This window comes from Pelophylax lessonae, assembly GCF_965119305.1.
Source record: "Pelophylax lessonae genome assembly, chromosome: 2".
In the NCBI taxonomy this organism is placed as follows: domain Eukaryota; kingdom Metazoa; phylum Chordata; class Amphibia; order Anura; family Ranidae; genus Pelophylax; species Pelophylax lessonae.
The window spans coordinates 454,430,572-454,453,213 of record NC_138769.1 but is presented as its reverse complement, the minus strand read 5'-3'; the positions used below and the strand labels follow the sequence as shown (position 1 = coordinate 454,453,213).

General features: G+C 43.3%; 1 protein-coding gene across 2 annotated transcripts in view; it reads left to right on the top strand.

Moving 5' to 3' along the window:
• CNGA3 (cyclic nucleotide gated channel subunit alpha 3) overlaps nucleotides 1–22,642 on the top strand; it is a 92,017-nt gene that overhangs the window by 13,087 nt on the left and 56,288 nt on the right. For both annotated transcript variants that reach the window (XM_082244380.1, XM_082244379.1), the window contains exon 2: nucleotides 14,323–14,467. In XM_082244380.1, coding sequence (XP_082100506.1) covers nucleotides 14,364–14,467 — 104 coding nt within the window. In that variant the 5' untranslated portion in view covers nucleotides 14,323–14,363. The remainder of the gene's footprint in view (nucleotides 1–14,322; nucleotides 14,468–22,642) is intronic.

Sequence of the window (22,642 nt, the reverse complement as noted above, 5' to 3'; positions counted from 1 at the left end):
CCGGCCACATCTGGAGTATGCTGTCCAGTTCTGGGCACCGGTCCTCAGGAAGGATGTGCTGGAAATGGAAAGAGTCCAGAGAAGGGCAACAAAAATCTTTAGGGGAATGGAGGGCATCAGCTATGAGGAAAGACTACAAGCACTGAACCTATTCTCTCTGGAGAAGAGACGATTGAGGGGGGATATGATATCAATGTACAAATACTGTACTGGCGACCCTAGCATAAAGAACAAACTATTCAGAGAAAGGAGATACAATAAGACACGTGGCCACTCACTAAAACTTGAGGAAAAACTGTTTAACCTTAAAATACGTAGGGGGGTTCTTCACTATCAGAGCAGTAAGGATGTGGAATTCTCTTCCACAAGCAGTCGTATCAGCAGGGAGCACCGATAGTTTCAAAAAACTATTAGATGGGCACCTTAAAGACCACAACATACAGGGGTATACAATGTACGGTTAACAGCAAACACACACACACACACATCATAGGTTGAACTGGATGGACTGATGTCTTTTTTCAACCTCACAAACTATGTAACTATGTATTAGAGGAGTGTATGAAGGAGCAACAGAGACACCTTTGGATAGCAGCATTTTCCATCTAGGAGGGGAGGGGGGAGGGGTTGTTAGATGTGCTAGAAGATTTAAATACACTAACAAAATGAAGGCAAACTTCAGCTAACAATTTTTAAGCCGTTACAGCCAGCTGTTTTTTTTCCTTTTGGGATTAAAATTTTACATGAATAAATAAAAGCTGATCATTTTAAGCATCTCTGTTGGTGTTAAATGGTTTGTCTCTTCCCTGTTACGGCTACATCTGCAGGACAGCTTGTTCTGTTGGAAAAACAACAGACTTACTGACTGGATCACCAAGTGAAAATAAAGGAAAGAAAGCCTAAAAGGTAAAGCTAATGCAGTCATCACATCTATAAATTGGTGAGCTGTAATACAACAAATGCTTGCTTTTGGATTTAACCCCTTTAAGTGGTTAATTCAACACTCATTACACTGGCCATGTAATCCTCCTTTAGAAATGACATGCAGGCATTACTGGAGCGCATGCATGTAGACAGGAAGTGGCTGCAAAGAGGCAGCAAAGAAGAAAAAAAAAGGTACAATAGTAGTTTATGTAGAAAAAGTGTAATTTTTCATGATAAACAGTCCAGGGTTTACATCAACTTTAACTTTGCATCTTTTGCATGTTTCAGACTGTTTTCCTTAAACAGTTCAGTGTTCCTGTTCCAGGAACAAAATATCAACATGTAACACTTACCTATCCTATCTAGGTTCAATTGGCTGGTCTCTTAGCCAGTGCCTTGGCCAATCAGGAGGCAGCGGCAGTGTTTTATTAACATGTTGCTAGCCCTGTCTGTGTTTCCAGAGTCTTACCTGAGTTTCTGTCCCTCTCCATGCATCCCAAGTCTTAATGTTCTCTCCAGTCCTTGTGCCTCCTCTGTGTACTCCAGCTGCACCCCAGTGCCTCCAGTGCAGCTCTATGTATCCAGAGCACCCCTATGCCTCCAAGGCTTTTCTGTACATCTCCATGTCTTCAGAATACCCCTATGCCTCTAGCATGCCCTTGAGTGCTTCTCTGTTTCCAGTGCCCCACTTTGCCTCTAGGGCACCGTTGTGTGCTTCCATGTCCCCTGTGCACCCTTGTGTCTCCAGCATGCCTCTGTGAGCCTCCGTGTCTCCAAGTGCACCTCTGAGCTTCCTTGTTCATTTCTGGCACTCCTGCGTGCGTCAACCAGAGTTGCAGTGGTCAGACCGTCTACACTCTTCAGCAGTACTTTTTGCTACCTTTAGGTTTGTTCTTGTTTAGGTGGATATGGACCCCTGGTCATAACATTGTATCTAAGGTGGTCATCTGTAAGTGAAATGACTACTGTAATATGTCTATGGGTAATGCTATTTTAAAGTAATCTCTTCTGTTAAAATTTCAAAACAAATTGAGGCATCTATTGTTTTACAACACTAAAGGCCAACCATACACGGTGCAAATTTCTATATCTTGCAGTATCAGGCTGGCAATACATGGTTAAAATATCGGCCGGTTCAGCAGGAACCGGCGAGATTCGAACCATGACAGGGCAAGCTGAATGTGGTTGCAGGAAAGAAATTTGCACAATTACCCCATCAACACAGATAGTGCTGACAGGGGAATCCTTCCTTGTGAGACATTGTCTGCTCCCGGTGGGGGGAGCTGTCCCTGCTGGGAGAAGACAGTGATTATCGCTAGTGGCTATAGCAGCTGCTAGCTATAATTGTAAGAGAACCCAGCAGGCCAGTTCTACTCAACCTGGTACATTCAGCCTGCCCATTCATGGTTCGAATCTCACCCGCTCCTGCTCAACCGGCCGAGATTAGAACCATGTATTGCTGGCCTGATACTGCAGGATATAGTTGTTGATCTTTTTAACACTGTCATCTATAGTCTCAGGAACTCTTGAAGCGGGAGTATACCTTAAAAAAAAAAAAAAAAACCCTGCAAGACAAAGGCATAATGAGCTAGTATGCATCGTATACTAGCTCATTATGAAAACTTAGCTTAGAATGAAGCCCCGAAATGGACCCCCGGACACCGCTGTGGGAGCTGACATGATCCCTCGGTGTCTCTTCCGGGTTCGGCGGCTCCGGCGCAGTGATTGTCCGGAGCCGCGATGACATCACTTTTTTCGGCAAGTTCCCGGCAAGGAATGCTGAAGGTCCACCGGACCTTCAGAGCGCATGCGCCGCTTACGTGAGCGGCTGCATGCAGTGCAAATACCTCCTAAACCGTGCAGGTTTAGGAGATATTAATTGTAACTATAGGTAAGCCTTATTATAGGCTTACCTGTAGTTAAAAGTCGCAAAAAGCGGTATACTACCGCTTTAATGAGTATCTAGCCAATTTTCAATCCTGTACCTTTGTGACAAACCTTAAAGTAGAGCTATTGGCAAAACTTTTTTTTTCATTTTGGATAGAGTAAGGGAGGGTTATAACCCCTGTCAGATTTTTTTTCCGCCATCTGTGTCCCATACAGTTTCCCTTTACTTCCTGTCCCATAGCCAAACAGGAAGTTGGAAGAAATCCCTACAAATTACGGGAGTTTCTTGGGGACCCCCAGGTCACCAGAAATAGTGTCCCCATTGTAAGATATACAATGTCCCCTCTAGTACTTTTCTGGGGACAACCCAACATTTGGGATTTTCTTTAATTTCACTTTTAATGATAATGGTAAACAGGACAAATAGGGAGGGTGAATCTCTTTAACGGACGCACAGACAGCAATAAACTTTAGTTATACTTTTAAAGATAAGTCTATAAATATTTTCTGTTTCTAGGATGTCCAATTAGGAACATCTTGTGTTTGTAGCAAATTCTGTTGGCTAAAAATTTGCTGATAGAGCAGCCAAATTGTAAATGTATTGAAGATGCTGTAGAGACAGAATAGGGAGTGCCAACTAACTGCATAGGGAGAAGTTAGGATGAGTTAGCAAACTATACTTTACTTCTGTAAATTGCAGTAGTGGGATCTAACCCACTTTTCATTTTCATTTAACCCAAACGTTTTTATATTTGCAATAGCTTGCCTAAATGACCCAACATTGATTTACCCTTACAGGCTTCAATGAGATTTGTGGCAAAGTTTGGTCTTGTCAAATTTTTAAAGCGTAACTCCACTTTTGTTGAGAAAAAAACATTCCCCTATGGGTGATCGGTGTACATTGCAGGGATTTTAACAAACTTTGTTGCAGATTCCCACCTTTCGGTGTTCTGAAGAAATCATTGTTTGTTCCCTTGTGCCTCTGTGCTGAGTGGGTCTAATAGGAGTGGTTTCATAATTATCTGTCAGCTGTGGCACCTGCAGGGCTCTAATGAGGAAATCTGATGGGCCTGCATCCCTTTAGACGTGTTCCTATTGGGAGTATCTCACCAAAAATGACATTTATGTTGCAGGGGATGCCAGAAATCTGACTTGTATCTTAGGCAGACTTCTGGGAAAATTGGTGAGCCAATCACACAAGCAGGAAATGATGTTTCTGGGGTGTGGTCAGTATACATTCTGTGTACAGAACACCTCCAGGTAGCCATATTGCATTGCATTTTCAGAACATTACAACAGCTGCAGATTGAAAAGGAAAGGAAATTGTTAATATTCAATTACAATATGATTACCCTTTACCACTTCCATACAGAGCAGTTACACCCCCTTCCTGCCCAAACCAATTTTTAGCTTTCGGCGCTCTCACATTTTGAATGTTAATTACTCAGTCATGCAACGCTGTACCCAATCAAATTTTTTATCATTTTTTTTTCACACAACTAGAGCTTTCTTTTGGTAGTATTTAATCACCACTTTGTTTTTTTGTTTTTTTTTTAGGTAGACATGAAAAAATAATGGAAAGTTTGAAATATATATCCAAATAAGTATATATCTATTGGTTTGTGTAAAAGTTATAGTGTCTACAAACTATGGTATAGATACTGGAATTTTTTTTTATTTATTTTTTTCATACTAATAATGGCGGCGATTAGCAACTTATAGTGGGAGTGCGATAGTGCAGCAGGCAGTCTGACTCTAACAAACACTGAAGGGGGAGCTGACTAACTGCCACTGACATCTCCAGTGCCACTAATACAGTGATCAGTGCTAAAAATATACACTGTCACTGTATTAATGACAGGGGTTAACTTCTAGGGCGATTAAGGGATTAAATATGTGACAAACAATGTTTATTGTGTTTACTGTGTGTTGTTTTTACTAATCAATGTGAAATTTTTAGCTAAGCAATGTGGAATTTTTTAGCTCCCTGCTTTGCAGGGAGAAAGAGAAAAAAACAGCACATCACTGCTGTATGAAGAGAGCTCTGTGTTGTTTACCAACATAGGGTTCTCTTCTGTCATTCTCTGAGCCAATTAGCTGGTGCTCGCTATAAATCATTGGCTGCGACCTGTTGATCAGCTTGTGCTGCAGTGAATGGCAGCTTCATGATGAGTTTCATGATAGAAGCATAAGAAAGTTGGACAAGTTGAGACCCGCACTCCTACAGTTTCTTCCTATACATAGACCGTATGCTACTTTTCTATTTTGTCCGTGACAGAGGAATCAGTAGACTAATGACATAAAACTATCTGACACAAAACTACAGGCCACGGACCAGCATTTAGTGGCATTTAGGCAGGGACCTTAACTCCTGATCCTCTTCTGCTTCCGAAAGTGTGCTCCTTAAATTTAATCAAGAAGCCTTTTACTACCATGTTCTGACTACACTTATGTAGATATATATATTTTTTTTTACACCTAAAGAGATAATGTTAAGAGAAGTATAGAGTTTTTGTTTTTCCCTAGGTGGATAAGCATCGGTTCAGATGCTGCATCTGTCCCCCTGCTGGCTCTAACACTAAGAACCGAGCGATCAAACACCACCGATCATTCAGTTCTCAGCGCTCCCTGAGCAGAGAGCTGGTGACTATCAGTCACTGCTCTCTGCTCTGCCCCCCACCCCCTAACTCACTGGAGCACTGGTCTGTGGAGGGGGCGGGAGTGGCTGGCTCAGGCTCTCAGCGGCTCGCTGAGAGGCTGAGCCAGGTGCCTGTCCAGGCATGTGGGTGGATCCTCCTAACTTTATTGTTGCAATTTTAAATTATAATTGCAATGTGCTGCGCAAAACTTAAAAATCACTAGTAGTAATTAATAAAGACGCTTATTCACAATAACACCTGTGCAATCTGTGTATCAAATAAAATATAATATATGTTTGTAATAATGCTGTGAATGTGCAATGATGATATATTGTGATGTCACACTAACTGAATAAATTAAATTATCTTAAGTAATATTGCAAAAAACAATCAAAGAATATAATACTTGTGAATATAATTTACATAATAACCACTTCCATGTGTGATATAACCGTGCTGCATAAAGTCTTAATAGTGCTGAATAAAATAGTGTCCGTAGTACATAGTGCAAATGGTGCTTCTAATGTGGAAGGGGCGATCCCGGTCACCAGTGATGGGCATTTCCTGATATTGGAAAACCTCTGTGCCACCTCATATCCTGTGATCCCCCCCCCCCCCCCCTTCAGGTGGGTGTCTCACCTTTAGGTGTGCGACCTTGCAATTAGGCTTGGTGTAGTTTAAGATTAATCCAAGGGATAATGGGATGGCTGGATTCCTTCACCTTACTGGTGGTGGTGGAGTCGCGTCACTCAAAAGTGACTCACATAGAGGGGAAAAAAGCTTTCCATAGTGCAAGTATTGTATGATAAAAATATACTTTATTAAAATAATATAAATGCTCTTACAAATGCTGGGTGCTTACAGCGCACCACACTCTGATAGATGAAACAGTGAATAAACCTGGGTGTGCAGGCAGGGATCTCCAATTAGCCGATCTTGATATAACAGAGTATCTCTCACAGCCGCTCTCTCGCTCTGGCTTATGGCCCCTCCCCTACGCGTATCGACACAGGGCTCTACGTGTCCTCATCAGGGTTTTTTTTGCAATATTACTTAAGATAATTTAAATAATTCATTTAGTGTGACATCACAAGCAATCGCTTAAGAAGTCATACACAATTTATCATCATTGCACATTCACAGCATTATTACACACATATTAGACTTTATTTGATACACATATTGCACAGCTGTTATTGTGAATAAGCATCTTTATTAATTACAACTAGTCATTTTTAAGTTTTGGGCAGCACATTGCAATTATAATTTATTTATTTTTTCACACTCACCTAGGGGGAGTGATCAGTGCTAGCAGCATTACCAGTCATCTTACCCATAGATTGCTCGCAGAATATTAAAAGATAAATATAATTTATTGTTGCAATCTTGCCCTAGCCTGCAGCAGCTCTGTGACATCAGCTGACAGCGGGCTTCAGCCTGCTGTCTGCTGAAAACGGATCACAGGAGTGCAGAATGAACTGCACTCCTGTGATTCATAGAAGTACAGCCAAACAAGCTTTGGCTGTACTTCTTTCTCCTTTAATGAACTAGCCTAGTGAGTAGCTAGGTCTGGATAACATAGCCTGTAAACTCATGCAGCCTTCGTTGTTTCGTTTTTTGGTCTGATGTGTACATTTGTATACAAAATGTACTATTTTACTACCAAAAGTGTTATGCTGCACTAAACTTTTTATCACACCTCTATATTACTGAATTTTTATTTTGAAAAGTCAATAAAAAGGAAAAATGGAGGTAAAAAAGCACTTGTGTGGTTTAGCCAATCATTTTCTGAATATTAGATCTTTGTGTTCTGGGGCTGTGGCAGGAACGTGTCCTTTGCCTACAAACTGTGTGGTAAAAGGTGTCCCTCTTTATAATTTCAGAAGGTTGGGAGGTATGCTTTAAGTGCTGCCTGAACAATATTCCAAATGCATGGCAGATGCAGTCAAGGTGCCTGTGACAAGCGTATCCTCCAATATGGCGCACCCCATCTAAAGTAATCTGCTACTGGTCTTCTCTCAATGAACACTTGCAAAAGTCTGTTTAACGGTCAGGTGATTAACTTTATTCCAGCCTCCCCCTCCAAAAACATACTGTAGCTTCTGACTTTTAATATTAGGACACTTACCTGTCCTGGAGTCCAGCGATGTCGGCACCGCAGCCGATGTTTCCATTGGCTGTCGGGTGCTGCCGCCGCCTTTGCCGGTAAGGGAATCTAGGTTGTGAAGCCTTGCGGCTTAACGGGCAGGTGCCTACTGTGCATGCGCGAAGCGCGCTGCGCGTTCGGATTGGCTTGGCGGCGGGGGAAGGAGGAGGGGGCCAAACTTCCAAGGGACGGTGCCGCGGAGCCATCTCCCAGAAGTGGGGAAGGGTACCTGTCAAAAACAGGTACCCGTTCCCCCCTCTCCCCTGAAAGGTGCAAATGTGGCACTGGAGGGGGGGAGGAAGCAAATGAGCGGAAGTTTCACTTTTGGGTGGAACACCGTTTTCAGTTAAACTAAACCCAAAGATTTAACTGTTTCCCAAAAACAGTTATATTCAAGGTATGCCATGAACAAAATTGTCACAATTGTTTGTGTCCTCAACCTGTCAAGGTATCGAATGGCCGGTGTCATAACTGATCACATGATCAACACCATGGTGACTACAGATCAAAGAGAGGCTAAGATGGTAGCTTCCTTGGCTGTAAAAAATAGGAGGGTTTAGTTCAGCTTTAACCTTTTAGTGCCATCTTACGTGTCAGCTGGGGGAGTTTTACACACTCTGCCATCAGCTGACAAGACAATTGCAGAAGATGGAAGCAAATTAGGTAGCTATGCAGTCACTGGAACGCTTCCACACTCCCTGGTAACAATCGCCTCTCCTCTGAGCATCATGTTTCCACATGCCTATTCACATTTGTTACCAAGTCTACTATTCCTGTTTTTGACCCGGAAAGATTGTGCAAAACATTGTCTCCGTTTCACTTTCTTCAACCAGTATGGCTGGGGAAGAAACTAATACAGGCAATCTGCATGGCATTAGTCTAATTTGAGGACAGATGAGACATCGAGGGTCTTTTGGACCCCCGATGTCTCATTAAAGAGAACCTGTCACCAAATAAATCATTGTATTGAAAACATTTTGTCCCCTATGTGATGAAAAAAAAAAAAAAAAAACTTAAAATCTCCCCAAAAAATTATAAACCCTTCCACATATACTCATGTACAAACTTAAATGCATATGTTGGGGGCGTCTATGCACGAAAACGTCAATTGTGTTACAAATTATACATATTGCCATGCACACTGGAGAGAGAGCAATCATTTTAGGCCTAAAATTCATGGTTAACTCTATACTGATTGATATAGGCATTTAAAGCATTGTCTATTGAAAATATAGGATCCAGAACTTTGTCAACGTTTTATGTCTGCAGGCAATTTTAAGGTTTGACATGTTAGGTATCTATTTACTCAGTGCAACCTTATCCTTTATATGTTACCAAAAAATGGGTAATATCTTGTGTTTATGTGCCCTTAAATTACCTTTAGTGTATTTTTACTGATATTTTGTGTCTCATAACCCATTGTGCTAATATTGTGTGACATAAAAAATAAGAACTCCCACAATTTATTCTCTAGGGTGTCTGTTTTCAGAAAATATATGATGTTTTGGGGGTTTATTTAATGCAGAAACTGGTTTAGTGGCAAACTGGTTAAAGGTCAGCTGATTTAATCTAAGTGGAGCGTGTGTTGAGTTATTTTTAGGGGACAGCAAATTTACACTGTTATACAAGCTGTACACTCACTACTTTACATTGTAGCAAAGTGTCATTTCTTCAGTGTTGTCACATGAAAAGATATAATAAAATATTTACATAAATGTGATGAGTGTACTCACTTTTGTGAGATACGTATTTCACAAAGTGAGTACACCCCTCACATGTTTGTAAATATTTTATTTTTTTTTCTTTTCATATGACAACACTGAAGAAATAACACTTTGCTACAATGTAGAGTAGTGAGTGTACAGCTTGTATAACAGTGTAAATTGCTGTCCCCTCAAAATACCTCAACACACAGCCATTTATGTTTAAACTGCTGGCAACAAAAGTGAGTACATCCCTAAGTGAAAATGCCCAAATTGGGCCCAATTAGCCATTTTCCCTCCCCGGTGTCATGTGACTAGTTAGTGTTACAAGGTCTGAGGTGTGAATGGGGAGCAGGTGTGTTTAATTTAGTGTTATCACTGTCACTCTCTCATACTGGTCACTGGAAGTTCATCATGGCACCTCATGGCAAAGAACTCTCTGAGGATCTGAAAAAAAGAATTGTTGTTTTACATAAAGATGGCATAGGCTAGGAGAAGATTGCCAAGACCTTGAAACTGAGCTGCAGCACAGTGGCCAAGAGCATACAGCAGTTAACCAGGACAGGTTCCAATCAGAACAGGCCTCGCCATGGTCGACCAAAGAAGTTGAGTGTACGTGCTCAGCATCATATCCAGAGGTTGTCTTTGGGAAATAGACGTATGAGTGCTGCCAGCATTTCTGCAGAGGTTGAAGGGGTGGGGTGTCAGCATGTCAGTGCTCAGACCATACGCCGCACACTGCATCAAATTGGTTTGCATGGCTGTCATCCCAGAAGGAAGCCTTCTAAAGATGATGCACAAGAAAGCCCGCAAACAGTTTGCTGAAGACAAGCAGACTAAGGACATGGATTACTGGAACCATGTCCTGTGGTCTGATGAGACCAAGATAAACTTAATTGGTTTAGATCAGAGGTCTTCAAACTATGGCCCTCCAGTTGTTCAGGAACTACAATTCCCATCATGCCTAGTCATGGCTGTGAATGTCAGAGTTTTATAATGCCTCATGGGATGTGTAGTTCCACAACAGCTGGAGGGCCGTAGTTTGAGGATCCCTGGTTTAGATGGTGTCAAGCCTGTGTGGAGGCAACCAGGTGAGGAGTACGAAGACAAGTGTGCCTTGCCTACAATCAAGCATGGTGGTGGGAGTGTCATGGTCTTAGGCTGCATGAGTGCTGCCACCACTGGAGAGCTACAGTTTATTGAGGGAACCATGAATGCCAACATGTACTGTGACATACTGAAACAGAGCATGATCCCCTACCTTCAAAGACTGGGCCGCAGGGCAGTATTCCAACATGATAACGACCCCAAACACACCTCTAAGATGACCACTGCCTTGCTAAAGAAGCTGAGGGTAAAGGCGATGGACTGGCCAAGCTTGTCTCCAGACCTAAACCCTATTGAGCATCTGTGAAACATCCTCAAACGTAAAATGGAGCAGCAAAAGGTCTCCAACATCCACTAGCTCCGTGATATCACCATGATGGAATGAAAGAGGACTCCAGTGGCAGCCTGTGAAGCTCTATTGAACTCCATGCCCAAGAGGGTTAAGGCAGTGCTGGAAAATAATGGTGGCCACACAAAATATTGACACTTTGGGCCCAATTTGGACATTGTCACTTAGGGGTGTACTCACTTTTGTTGCCAGTGGTTTACACATTAATGGCTGTATGTTGGGTTATTTTGAGGGGGACAGCAAATTTACACTGTTATACAAGCTGTACACTCAATACTTTACATTGTAGCAAAGTGTCATTTCTTCAGTGTTGTCACATGAAAAGATATATTACATTTACAAAAATATGAGGGGTGTACTCACTTTTTGTTATATAAAATCTTTTTTTTTTTTTTCAAAAACATTTGGCTATTTATCCTTGAACTCAATTGAAACCCTATTTTACAGAAAGAAAGCAGCTTGTAATTTATGTAATGAATTATGTAAGCCTTGGTTTAACACAGCTGCCTCCAGTCTCTTGGCTGTTTGTAGCCCAGGAGTAAGTCTGGGTCATATAAATCTGGTAAATTCACCATGAAGGGCTGAGAACATTAAATAAATGACAAAGTTACGGTGGAAAATGAATTGAACATTATTTCGTTTGTACATTTTCATTCCATGTACTGTGTTTTGTGATTGTTGAATAAATTCATCCTAGAAAGAATTGTTTTGTGTAGAAATGAGAAATCGATGGCTTGATGCATTTTATTAACTGTCATTAACAGTGGTAGTGTCACCTGCTATAGCGCCTGATAACACCACCTAATTCAACAAAAAGGTATAATATAAAGCATTAAAAACTTTTTCAACTGCATATGTTACCTTTCAATGTAACACCTAGTTCACGGTATTATATTTTAAATCAAGAAAAGTATGTTCTGATTTCTCCTAAGCAATTCCAAAAAGGGCCAATATGTAGAGTTCTTATGATGTCATAATATAAGTCTGCATACCATTAGAATTAGGCTGTTATTCACATAAGAACACCACATTGGGGCTAAATATGCATTGCCTCTTTTACATCTCTGTCATACAGAAGGAGGTGCAGGACTCTTAGAGGTAAGGTGCATTCTGTGGAACTTATCTACTCAGTGGGGCTAATCCCTATGAACTGGTAGAGGAAAGGACCCCTCACCTGTTTAAAAAGTGCAATATTAGAAAATGCTTTTGTGGAAATAAAATACAATTCCCCCACCCACATTCCACAAGTGAAATAACTAAACCCAGGGCCCCGCATTCACTATATCTGGCCTCCCACAATACACAGAACATAGAGAGGCAATTATTTTAGGTAATGAAAAATGCTAAATACCTTTTCCTATTAACAGTATATAGCAGTCTTATGACTTCTATTAGTGCCCAGAGAACTGGTTTAAGTAACACTTTATAATGTTAGTAAACCCACAACAGTAAAATCAGTCTGTATATGTAGTAAAGCATGCTTGTTATACACACTGTGGAACCTAAGGGGTTAATCCTCTGCATTGTGTAAAAAGGCTGTTTGATCCTGGCTTGTCTGATCCTCCCCATCTTCATCTGTCCCCAATCCATCTCCTGATAAGACAGAGCATTTAGAGTCACTCTGCACCTGCTCAGTTTAGTGTGTATTGCTAGAGTTGCTTTTTTTTCCTGGGAGGGTGCAAATCAGCACTGACCAGACAGAGGGTCAGGGGTCCTGCAGCCTCATAAGACAGTCAGAGTAGAATGTAAACTCCTCCTACAAGCTTTAACCAGACACTGATAGAAGTCATAAGACTGCTATGTACTGCTGATGAGAAAAGGTATTTAGCAGTTTATATTTACTAAAATAATTGCATTTCCATGTTCTGTGTACTGTGGGAGACCGGATTAAGTAAATGCAGGGTCCTGGATTTAGTAATACTTTAAATATTGTGTGTTAATACTCCTCTCATTCAGAATTATAGTTCAAGGATGAAGATTTCCTTTTGTCTGCACAGAACAAAATACATTTTATTGACATTCACAGAACATGGGAAGCCCTGAGGTTTCTCCATGCTGCCATTGATTCTTTAGTTAAAGAGGAAGTAAACCCTCCTCTGCAAGTTGAACCTATAGGTAAGCCTATGATAAGGCTTACCTATAGGTACTGTAAATATCTCCTTAACATGTACCGTTTAGGAGATATTTACCTTACATGCAGCCAGTGACATCACTGGCGCATGCGCTCTGAAGGAACGGCCGCTGGTGCCGTTCCTTCAGAGCCCCGTGCCGTGACCGTCGGCTCCAGCGCGCGTGCGCGGGAGTGACGTCACCGCGGCTCCGGCCAATCAGATGACCGGATGCCGCGATTCCCGGAAGACGGGCGACTGAACATGTTGCCTGTCATAGAGGTAGGCGGGAGGCACGGCGGGGGCTCGTTCTAAGGTAAGTATTTCATAATGCGCTAGTATGCGATGCATACTAGCTCATTATGGGTTTCTCTTTCAGGTTGAAAAAAAAATAAAAAAATTTGAGTTTAAAACCTCTTTAATCTAGTTTTTTTTATTGTTTGTTTTTTATTGTTTTGGATAGAGTAGGGAATAACTAAAACCTGTGTGTGTGTCCCATTGGGAGATTTACCTCTAATTCCTTTTCTAGCAACAACTCAAAATTTTGCCATCACTTTTCGTCCTTCGTGACAATGATCATCAGGACAAACAGAGAAAGTGAATCTGCTTAGCAAGGAGACAAATAGCTAAAAATGTCTGCCAGGTGGTCTGACCTTCACAAATCTAATCAATACTAAAAAATAAATCCTTTCTTTTGACTTGGGGAATGTTCTACATTCTAGGAAATCTCAGTATCATGAGATAAATAAAAGAATAATCCACAAAGTTCTTTTATAAAAACACAATGAGGGCTCGCTCACACTAGTGGTTGGAGGAATGGTAAAACCCCACAGTTGAGCCATGCTTTTGAGAGATGCTTGCTTTTTAGTCACAGCAGGAATTGTAGCTCCTGTTGCCCATGGAATGTGACCCATTTAGGTGAATTGGGAAGTTCTGCAAGTACCCCACAGTGACATGCAGTGCTAGTGTGGCAATCAAGGGGTTAAATCCGGCAGAGATACAACGCCTCCTCACTGCCTGTCAAATGCACTCCTGTGTCCTGTTTACAGCTGACATCACAGAGCCGGTCCAGGCTGGGGGAAGATTGCGACCACATGGTCGGGATCCACCTAGGAGCCTGGACCGGCACCTGGCTCAGCCTCTCAGCAAGCCCCTGAGAGCCTGGACTAGCCACTCCCATCCTCTTCACAGCCCAGCGCTCCAGTCAGCATGGGGAGGGGGGGGCAGAGCAGACAGTGGTGACGGCGCCGGGGGGGACAGATTCAGCATCAGACTGATACTGCATCCACCTAGGTGAGTATGATTTTAAAAAAAAGAGTTATTTACCACATTGGCAAGGTTAACAAAGAGATATCAAAGGGTTACAAAGAATATCAACTTGTTTGTTTTTTAATTGCATGGTTTATATATCTCAAAAAACATTTTTTTTAATAATTATTATTATTATATCTTTTTACAGCCATTACCTACACTGTGGAGACCATTTGACTGTGATTCAAAATGGCTGCTATTGTCAGCTCACAAACATCCTACCCACTGCTGCATAGACTGTCTGTTAGAACTATTGATGAAGATATAGAAAGAATTGAAAATGGGGCAAGCAGGTATGATAATGTCTTATGACACAACATTTATCGTAAGCTGTATATTGTAGATAGGGGGAATATAAACTGTGCATTAACATAGATTTGAAAAAGACACATGTCCGTCAAGCTCAGTTGTTGTTTTGTTGTTGCTTCTTTAGCAATAGCAAACAGGTCCATTTCAAATCCTGTAGATAATGATGATAAATGTGTCCTTGCCGTGTGATTTTTCTTATATCTTATCATAACTTCTTCAGCTAGAAAAAAAAATGGTTTTACTGATATAGATAAATTTCCTTTGTCACCAATAGTTGGTAAAAGAGGTACAAGGTATAATGAGTGCCTGGTTCTTACCAGGACCTCTGGTGTGATATTTTTGGCTGTATTGTTGCTCATAGGTTGACACCATTGGGAATTCTTTACTAGTGACAGCAGACAGTAGGACAGGGCTAAACAGGGTTATATATTCTAATCAAGTTCAGGCCAGAAATCAGGGCAATCAGTGAAAAGGGCAGAAGATCAAAGAAGGCAGTGAGTCCTAACCAAGGGCAACAGAGCTGCACTAAATGCAAGACAAATCAAAATAATTAGTGAAAACACAGGAGATTCAGAAGAACAAGCAACATAAGGACAAAGGAGCAGACTGGGGTATTCGCTGAACACGTTTTAATAGGCTGACATGATGGCTAACATGATATTGCACAGAAAGGTCCCCTACCTCCTCTTCTGGAAGCTCCCCACCAGCGCTGTCAGTTTCTATCTCCTCCTGGTGCCTCTCTAGCAAGCCGGGTGCTAAGAAGGTGCCCATGTAAACATGCTCCTGAGCTGAGCTGTGTGCATCCATAGACACACACAGCGCCCGTAAGCCATGCAGCTGTTCCCTCTTTAGAGGAGGGACTGACAGTAGAAAGAGTATTTTTCTCTGCTGCCCTCAGTGTCTCTTGTGAAAACAGGAACTGAAGGGAGAGGTACTGCAGCGAAGACAGTATTTAGGAATGAGGTTGGGTAGGACAAGCAGTGGAACATTTTTCATAAAGTTTTTTTAAAGGTTAATAAATTATACAGAAATGCAAAAAAGCTTACATTATTCAGGATTTATAGCAACAAACCAAGGGATAAAGCACATCGTCCTATAAACCATCTATTCAGACTAAAAACTACGTCAGTGAATACATGCTAGGAATGTTAGCCTAAAGTGAACAACTAATAGTGCACATATGTGAATGAACAATCTAGCTAACCATAGGAAAAAAACATAAGATTCCCGGCCACTTAAGCGAGCAGATGACATGATGTCCTGGTATTTAGCAGAGTATTTAAAGTGAAGCCAACATGCTCACACCACTGCTGAACTTTGTGAGTTTGTCTTGGGAGTTAAGTATGAGTTCCTCCATGTCAGCAGTCTTATTTAGTCCGAGGTACCATTCCTTCAAGGACGGTAACTGATATTGACGCCAATGTACAGGTATGCACATACCGTCAAAAGTAATCATGTGCATAGCAAGGGATTTGTGGTAGGAATCCTCAGTGGTAGTTGAATGGTGGAGAGGGCAGGTGAAAATTCTAGGGAGTATGTAGTAACTCTAATAGTTAGGTCATGAACTTGCCTCCAGTAAGATTGCATCATGGAGCACAGCCATCGTAAGTGGACCAAGGCACGCTCATCTGCATCGCCTTGTCATCGTCTAAATTAATCATGTGCATAGCAAGGGATTTGTGGTAGGAATCTTCAGTGGTAGTTGAATGGTGGAGAGGGCAGGTGAAAATTCTAGGGAGTATGTAGTAACTCTAATAGTTATGTCATGAACTTGCCTCCAGTAAGCTTGCATCATGGGGCACAGCTTTCGTAAGTGGACCAAGGCACGCTCATCTGCATCGCCATGTCATCGTCTAAAGTAATCATGTGCATAGCAAGGGATTTGTGGTAGGAATCTTCAGTGGTAGTTGAATGGTGGAGAGGGCAGGTGAAAATTCTAGGGAGTATGTAGTAACTCTAATAGTTATGTCATGAACTTGCCTCCAGTAAGATTGCATCATGGAGCACAGCCATCGTAAGTGGACCAAGGCACGCTCATCTGCATCGCCTTGTCATCGTCTAAATTAATCATGTGCATAGCAAGGGATTTGTGGTAGGAATCTTCAGTGGTAGTTGAATGGTGGAGAGGGCAGGTAAAAATTCTAGGGGTATGTAGTAACTCTAATAGTTATGTCATGAACTTGACTTCAGTAAGCTTGCATCATGGGGCACAGCCATCATAAGTGGACCAAGGTACGCTCATCTGCATCGCATTGTCATTGTGTAAAGTAATCATGTGCATAGCAAGGGATTTGTGGTAGGAATCCTCGGTGGTAGTTGAATGGTGGAGAGGGCATTAGGTAGGTGAAAATTCCAGGGGGTATGTAGTAACTCTAATAGTTATGTCATGAACTTGCCTCCAGTAAGCTTTCATCATGGGGCACAGCCATCATAAGTAGACCAAGGTACGCTCATCTGCATTGCATTGTCAGTACAGATCAGATGTATTAGGAAATATTTCTCTAGCGCTCATCGACAGACGTAGTCCTCGGTGATACACCACCTTCGGGTTATGTTACCTCCGCAGGAGCAGGACTAGACAGGAAATTAAAAAGCTCTGGCCACACCCTAGGGGCAGTCCCAGAGGGTATATCCTCTCTCTCTCTGCCTCAGCAAATCAGTTATTTTCTGTCTAGTTAGGAGTAAGGACCTAGATACCTTGCTGGGATCTTAGGTCCTGGCAAGAAATTTTTTTCTAAAAGGATTTTTGGACAGCTTTTTTTCTCCAGTGTTCCTGTGAGATCTTCAAGCAAGAAAGCTGAACTGGGCGACGGGCTGGATGTTGAGATCCGGTGGTCACCCCGGTTCAGCCTACGAGCGCGTGCAGGCCATAGCTCCGCGCTGAGTCGGCCGCGACAAAGTCCCATTAAAGGACTGAACCCGCGAGTTAAACGTCTCGCTGAAACGCCAAAGACCATGAGTCACGGCGTCTGTATCGGTCGACAGCCCTCCCGCCCCGGTGGAGAGGGGTACTGTCAGGAGTTGGTGCCCGCCTGGTTCCGGTATGGTGAGTAGTATGTTCCCCCTGTTTTCCCTGACGGGTTTTGTGGTGAACGCGGGCCCCTCTCTGTATGGTAAGAAAGAGTTTCTTTCTATCCTATAACATGTCACAAATCCTCCTACTTTGAGTGTGATTTTATGTGTGCAAAAGCCAGGAGGCTTGGTTTGGGAGCTAACAATCTATTGTATACATGTTTTAAAGATGTAATCTGTGGCATTCTGGGAATCTTATGGGTTAAGTATAAGCTACCTACCAGTCAGAAGCCATGGACATGTAGACTGCCTTCCAAGTCAGATCTCCAGCTAATAGCAGGCCTCCCGAACGGCCATGCGGTCCGCCAGGGCCGGTACCGCCAAACACGCCATATCCCCATGCAGAGAGAGTGTTGTGTGCCTGCAGCACACCGCTAGTCAGCACAGGCCGCCGCCATTTTTTTTGCTGGATCGCACGAGCCGCCATTTTGGCGTAGCCTCGTGTCTCCAGCATGGGGGCGGCCATGTTTTAGGTGATTCTACACCTCGTGGAGCTTGGGGGAGGCGCCGGAAGGCGTACAGAGGGGCGGAGCCGCCTCCTTTCTTCCTGGGCAGCCAGCCAAAAGACTTCCTGTTTGTCTAAGACAGCGCTGTAAGCTGTTGCAGTTCAACTCTGAACATCAAGTGGTGAGCCTGGGGGTCTATCTCTCTCTCTCTCGATCGATAGGGATCCCTAGCAGGTAACACTAAGGGGTTTTTTGTGGCGCTGAGGGTCAAAAAAAAAAAAAAAGTTTTTTCTTTACTTTGAATTATATCATCCAGGAAGTAACTGGAGTTATTATGGACCCTGCCACACAGATTCCCCCACCTGTTTCCCTCGAGGGGGCCTCGGGACCCGCCGGTGTACAGAGTATAGAGTCATTTACAGCAATTTTGGAGTCTATGGTGGCTCGGGTGGAGGCGGCCTGTCAGGGACGGGGGTCAAGGAAGCGACCCCCGCCTACCCCTATACTATCTGACACCTCTGACTCTGATTCAGAGATGGTCACTGCAGTTGCAGGTTCCTCTGCAAAGGCTGCTATCCCAGGTAAAGCCCCCTCAGACAGTGAGGAGGACGCTTCTTCTCCTGCTATAATTCAGGAAGAAGCATTGGTGGACGCACTAGTTGTGGCAGTGCAAGAAACCTTAAAACTTGAGGCTTTACCGGCAGAGGCAACTGAAACAGAGAGGCCTTTTGGGACTAATAAGCCCATCAAGACGGCGAAGGCTTTTCCTGTACCTAAATGTTTTGGAAATCAGATTAAAGGAGAATGGGAACATTCTAAACGTACCTTTACTATTTCCAAGCGTATTGCTAGACGCTATCCGTTTGAGGAATCCATCATTAAGAAATGGACGGTACCACCAGTCGTGGATCCGCCTATTTCCAGGCTGAATAAAGCCACGGTTATTCCAGTGGAGGACACTTCGTCCTTTAAGGATCCGGTGGATCGAAAGATAGAAGCGGAGTCCCGCACTATCTTTTCTCTGATAGGGTCAGCATTTAGACCAGTAATTGTTATTGGTCTAGTTTCCCAGACACTTACAGAATGGGCGAAGATGGTACGCCAAGATCTTAGGGGAAAAGATATTCCCCAGGAGACATCTGATTTGATAGAACAGATCATACAAGGGCTACGGTTTATCTGTGACGCAGCCTTGGACACTACTCCCTTGTTAGGGCATGCATCTAAGTTAGCAGTGATCCTCAGACGTGTGCTGTGGTTAAAATGCTGGTCAGCTGACCTAGGTTCCAAAAAGACTTTGACCAATCTCCCTTTCCAGGGGAATCGTCTATTTGGAGCCAACCTAGATGAAATCATTAAGGATGCCACCGGGGGCAAGAGTACTTTTTTGCCACAGGCTGCAAAAGCTAAGGAACCTCGCAACAAGCGAGGACCTTTCTTTACCGCCCATAAAGGACGCCCGGCTGGTACTTCCGGGAAAGGCAAGACTCCTCCAGGAGGGTTCAAGAAGGGCTGGTCGGACAAGCAGAGGACCAACCCAGCCAAACCCGAAGTAAAGGAGTACACAGCCTGAAGGTGCGCCCCCACCCAATTTCAGGGTTGGGGGGCGTTTTCACCGGTATTCAGGACATTAGATCGAGCATCAACCACTACTACCGGTGCGATTCTTCCCTTCCAACATTTAAGTACAGGAAGCGGTAGTTACCGTTCCCTGTATAGATCTTTTCCTTTACCTTTTCCTAAGATTAGTCCCGATACCTCACAGGAATCGGATCTGATTGACCAGATAGGCCAAGTAGCCTCTAGTCGGGTGACTTCGGTCCCTGAGGTTCAACCAGAAAAGATCACCTTGCCTGATAACTATCAGGTATCTGATAAATGTGTGGGAACAGAAAACGACCAGACTTTCTCGGATGGTCGGGGCCAGATAACTCTAGGGACGCCTGGTTCAGATCCAATCAGCGCCAGTGGTCCTAGAAATTCTAGGCTGGCCTCTTCAAGCCGGCCTGGCCGACTTGGACAGGTTAGTCGCAGACGTTCCGTGGGAACTTCGTCTCAGGGAGTGTCTGTAGTCTCAAGGACCTATTTACCTTCGTGCTTTACAGTCGCTGGTTTTAATGGCCTGGCCATTGAGACCCAAGTACTGAAGGACAGAGGTTTGTCTACTTCTGTCATTCCTACCCTTATTAAAGCAAGGAAAGCGACTTCCAGCAAAGTCTATTATCACACATGGAAGACTTATATTGCGTGGTGCGAATCTTTAGGATTTCCTCCACGTACCTATTCGGTGTCTCGAATATTGGCCTTTTTGCAACAAGGGGTTGAGCAGAAGCTAGCCTTGAGCACCATCAAGGGTCAAGTTTCAGCATTAGCAATCTTCTTTCAGAAACCTTTAGCTACCAAATCCTTGGTGCGGAATTTCATCCAGGGGGTGCGGCACCTGGCTCCTCCAGTCCGCGCGCCCTTACCGCCCTGGGATCTTAATTTGGTTTTGTCGGTTCTACAGAAACCTCCCTTTGAAAACATCAGGGAGATTCCCTTGCTTACTTTATCCCAGAAGGTGGTCTTCTTGGTGGCTATTACTTCTGCTCGCAGGGTGTCAGAACTGGCTGCATTATCATGCCAGTCCCCATACCTAGTGATTCATAGGGATAAGGTAGTACTTCATCCTAAGCCATCTTTTCTTCCTAAGGTGGTTTCAGATTTTCATCTGAATGAAGATATTGTACTACCTTCCTTGTGTCCTCAGCCCAAGCATCATCGGGAACATGCGTTGCATTCCTTGGATGTGGTTCGGGCAATCAGGGTATACCTGAAAGCTACGGAATCATTCCGTAAGACGGATTCACTTTTTGTGATCACGGATGGCCCCAGAAAGGGTTTGCCTGCATCTGCCGCGACCATTGCCAAATGGATTAGACAAACGGTGGTACAGGCTTATTCTATTAAGGGTCAGAGTCCTCCGTTCCCTGTTAGGGCGCACTCCACTCGAGCGCTCAGTACTTCCTGGGCCTTTCGCCATCAGGCGTCAGTGGTCCAGGTATGTAAGGCGGCCACTTGGTCGTCGGTACATACCTTTACTAAATTCTATAAAATTGATGTGACGGCATCGGCGGATGCCTCATTTGGCCGCAAGGTTTTGCAGGCCGCAATTTGAGGAGACCGGTGGTCTACCTCGAGGGTTTTTTTCTGTTTGAAAAATTTTTTTGTTGAGTCTCATCATTAAGGATGAGCATTGTAAACTTCTAGTTGGCACCGGTTGGGCCTTCTAGATTGGGATTTGATTTCCATTTTCCCACCCCTCAGTTGTGATACTGCTCTGGGACGTCCCGAAGGTGGTGTATCACCGAGGACTACGTCTGTCGATGAGCGCTAGAGAAAAATGGATTTTTGTAAAATCTTACCGTAAAATCCTTTTCTCTTAGCTCATCGACAGACGTAGTCCCCGCCCCTCTGTTTTGGAGTTGGGTTGGGTTAAATTCTCTAAGCACTGCTTTTTCACATAACTGATTTGCTGAGGCAGAGAGAGAGAGGATATACCCTCTGGGACTGCCCCTAGGGTGTGGCCAGAGCTTTTTAATTTCCTGTCTAGTCCTGCTCCTGCGGAGGTAACATAACCCGAAGGTGGTGTATCACCGAGGACTACGTCTGTCGATGAGCTAAGAGAAAAGGATTTTACGGTAAGATTTTACAAAAATCCATTTTTTTTGCAGTAGTAAGGGGGTTCTTTACCGTGTTAAATACACCCTTAAATTATGTTCTTGGGCTGTTACATTAAGGGAACCTTAATGTGTGGTAAGAGCCCTACTCCAGTCATCTTTAGATCGTGATCCTAGGTCTCTTTCCCAGGTTTGAGCTGAAACAGAGATCTTGGATGAGACGTCTACAAAAAAGAGATTATAAATGGCTGAGATCATGTGGCGTTGGGGAGAACGTGAGGCACATAGTCTCCCAAAAGGTGTAAGAGATCTACTGTAAGAGACTTTCATTTTGCGATGTTCAAAAAGTGACACATTTTTAAATAACTCCAAAATGAGAGCAGGGGAGTGGGGATTAATCAGATAGGTGTGATCTGTCACAAAACACCTCATTTCTCAAAAACTAACCTGCCAGCAATATCCCACTACTGCTTTCTTTGCTTGGGAAGTCTTTCTGTAAGACATGGGGTAATCTTGGTTATAATATACTGAGGTCAGTGGGCTCGGAATCAAAGGCATCATCAACTTACAAACGTCATGAAAAAAATGCAGCATCGGCACAACAAGGGGGTTAGAGCAGATATTCGTATCTCCTTTCCATGCAGGGTTTCAGGGCAAAGTCAGTAGTGCCCCTTTCGCAAAGGACTGCTCTTAAGAAATCCAATCCTTTAAGCACACCACTCCACAAATCTCATCAAATGGCAGGCCCTGTAGAAGAGTTTTACATCAGGGAGATCAATCTCACCTTCAGTATTTCAAAAAGAGAATGTTGGTAAGCGAATTCTCAAGGTAGCCAATTTCCAAATATACCTACTGAATAGGTTCTGCAAGGAGGTAAAGAAAGCTGAAGAGATTCTAAGTGGGAGTGCCTGCATGAGATATGTGATCACAATAGGTTTCCATGTGAATAGAAATATACTTTGGAAGCGATGGACTAGGTCAG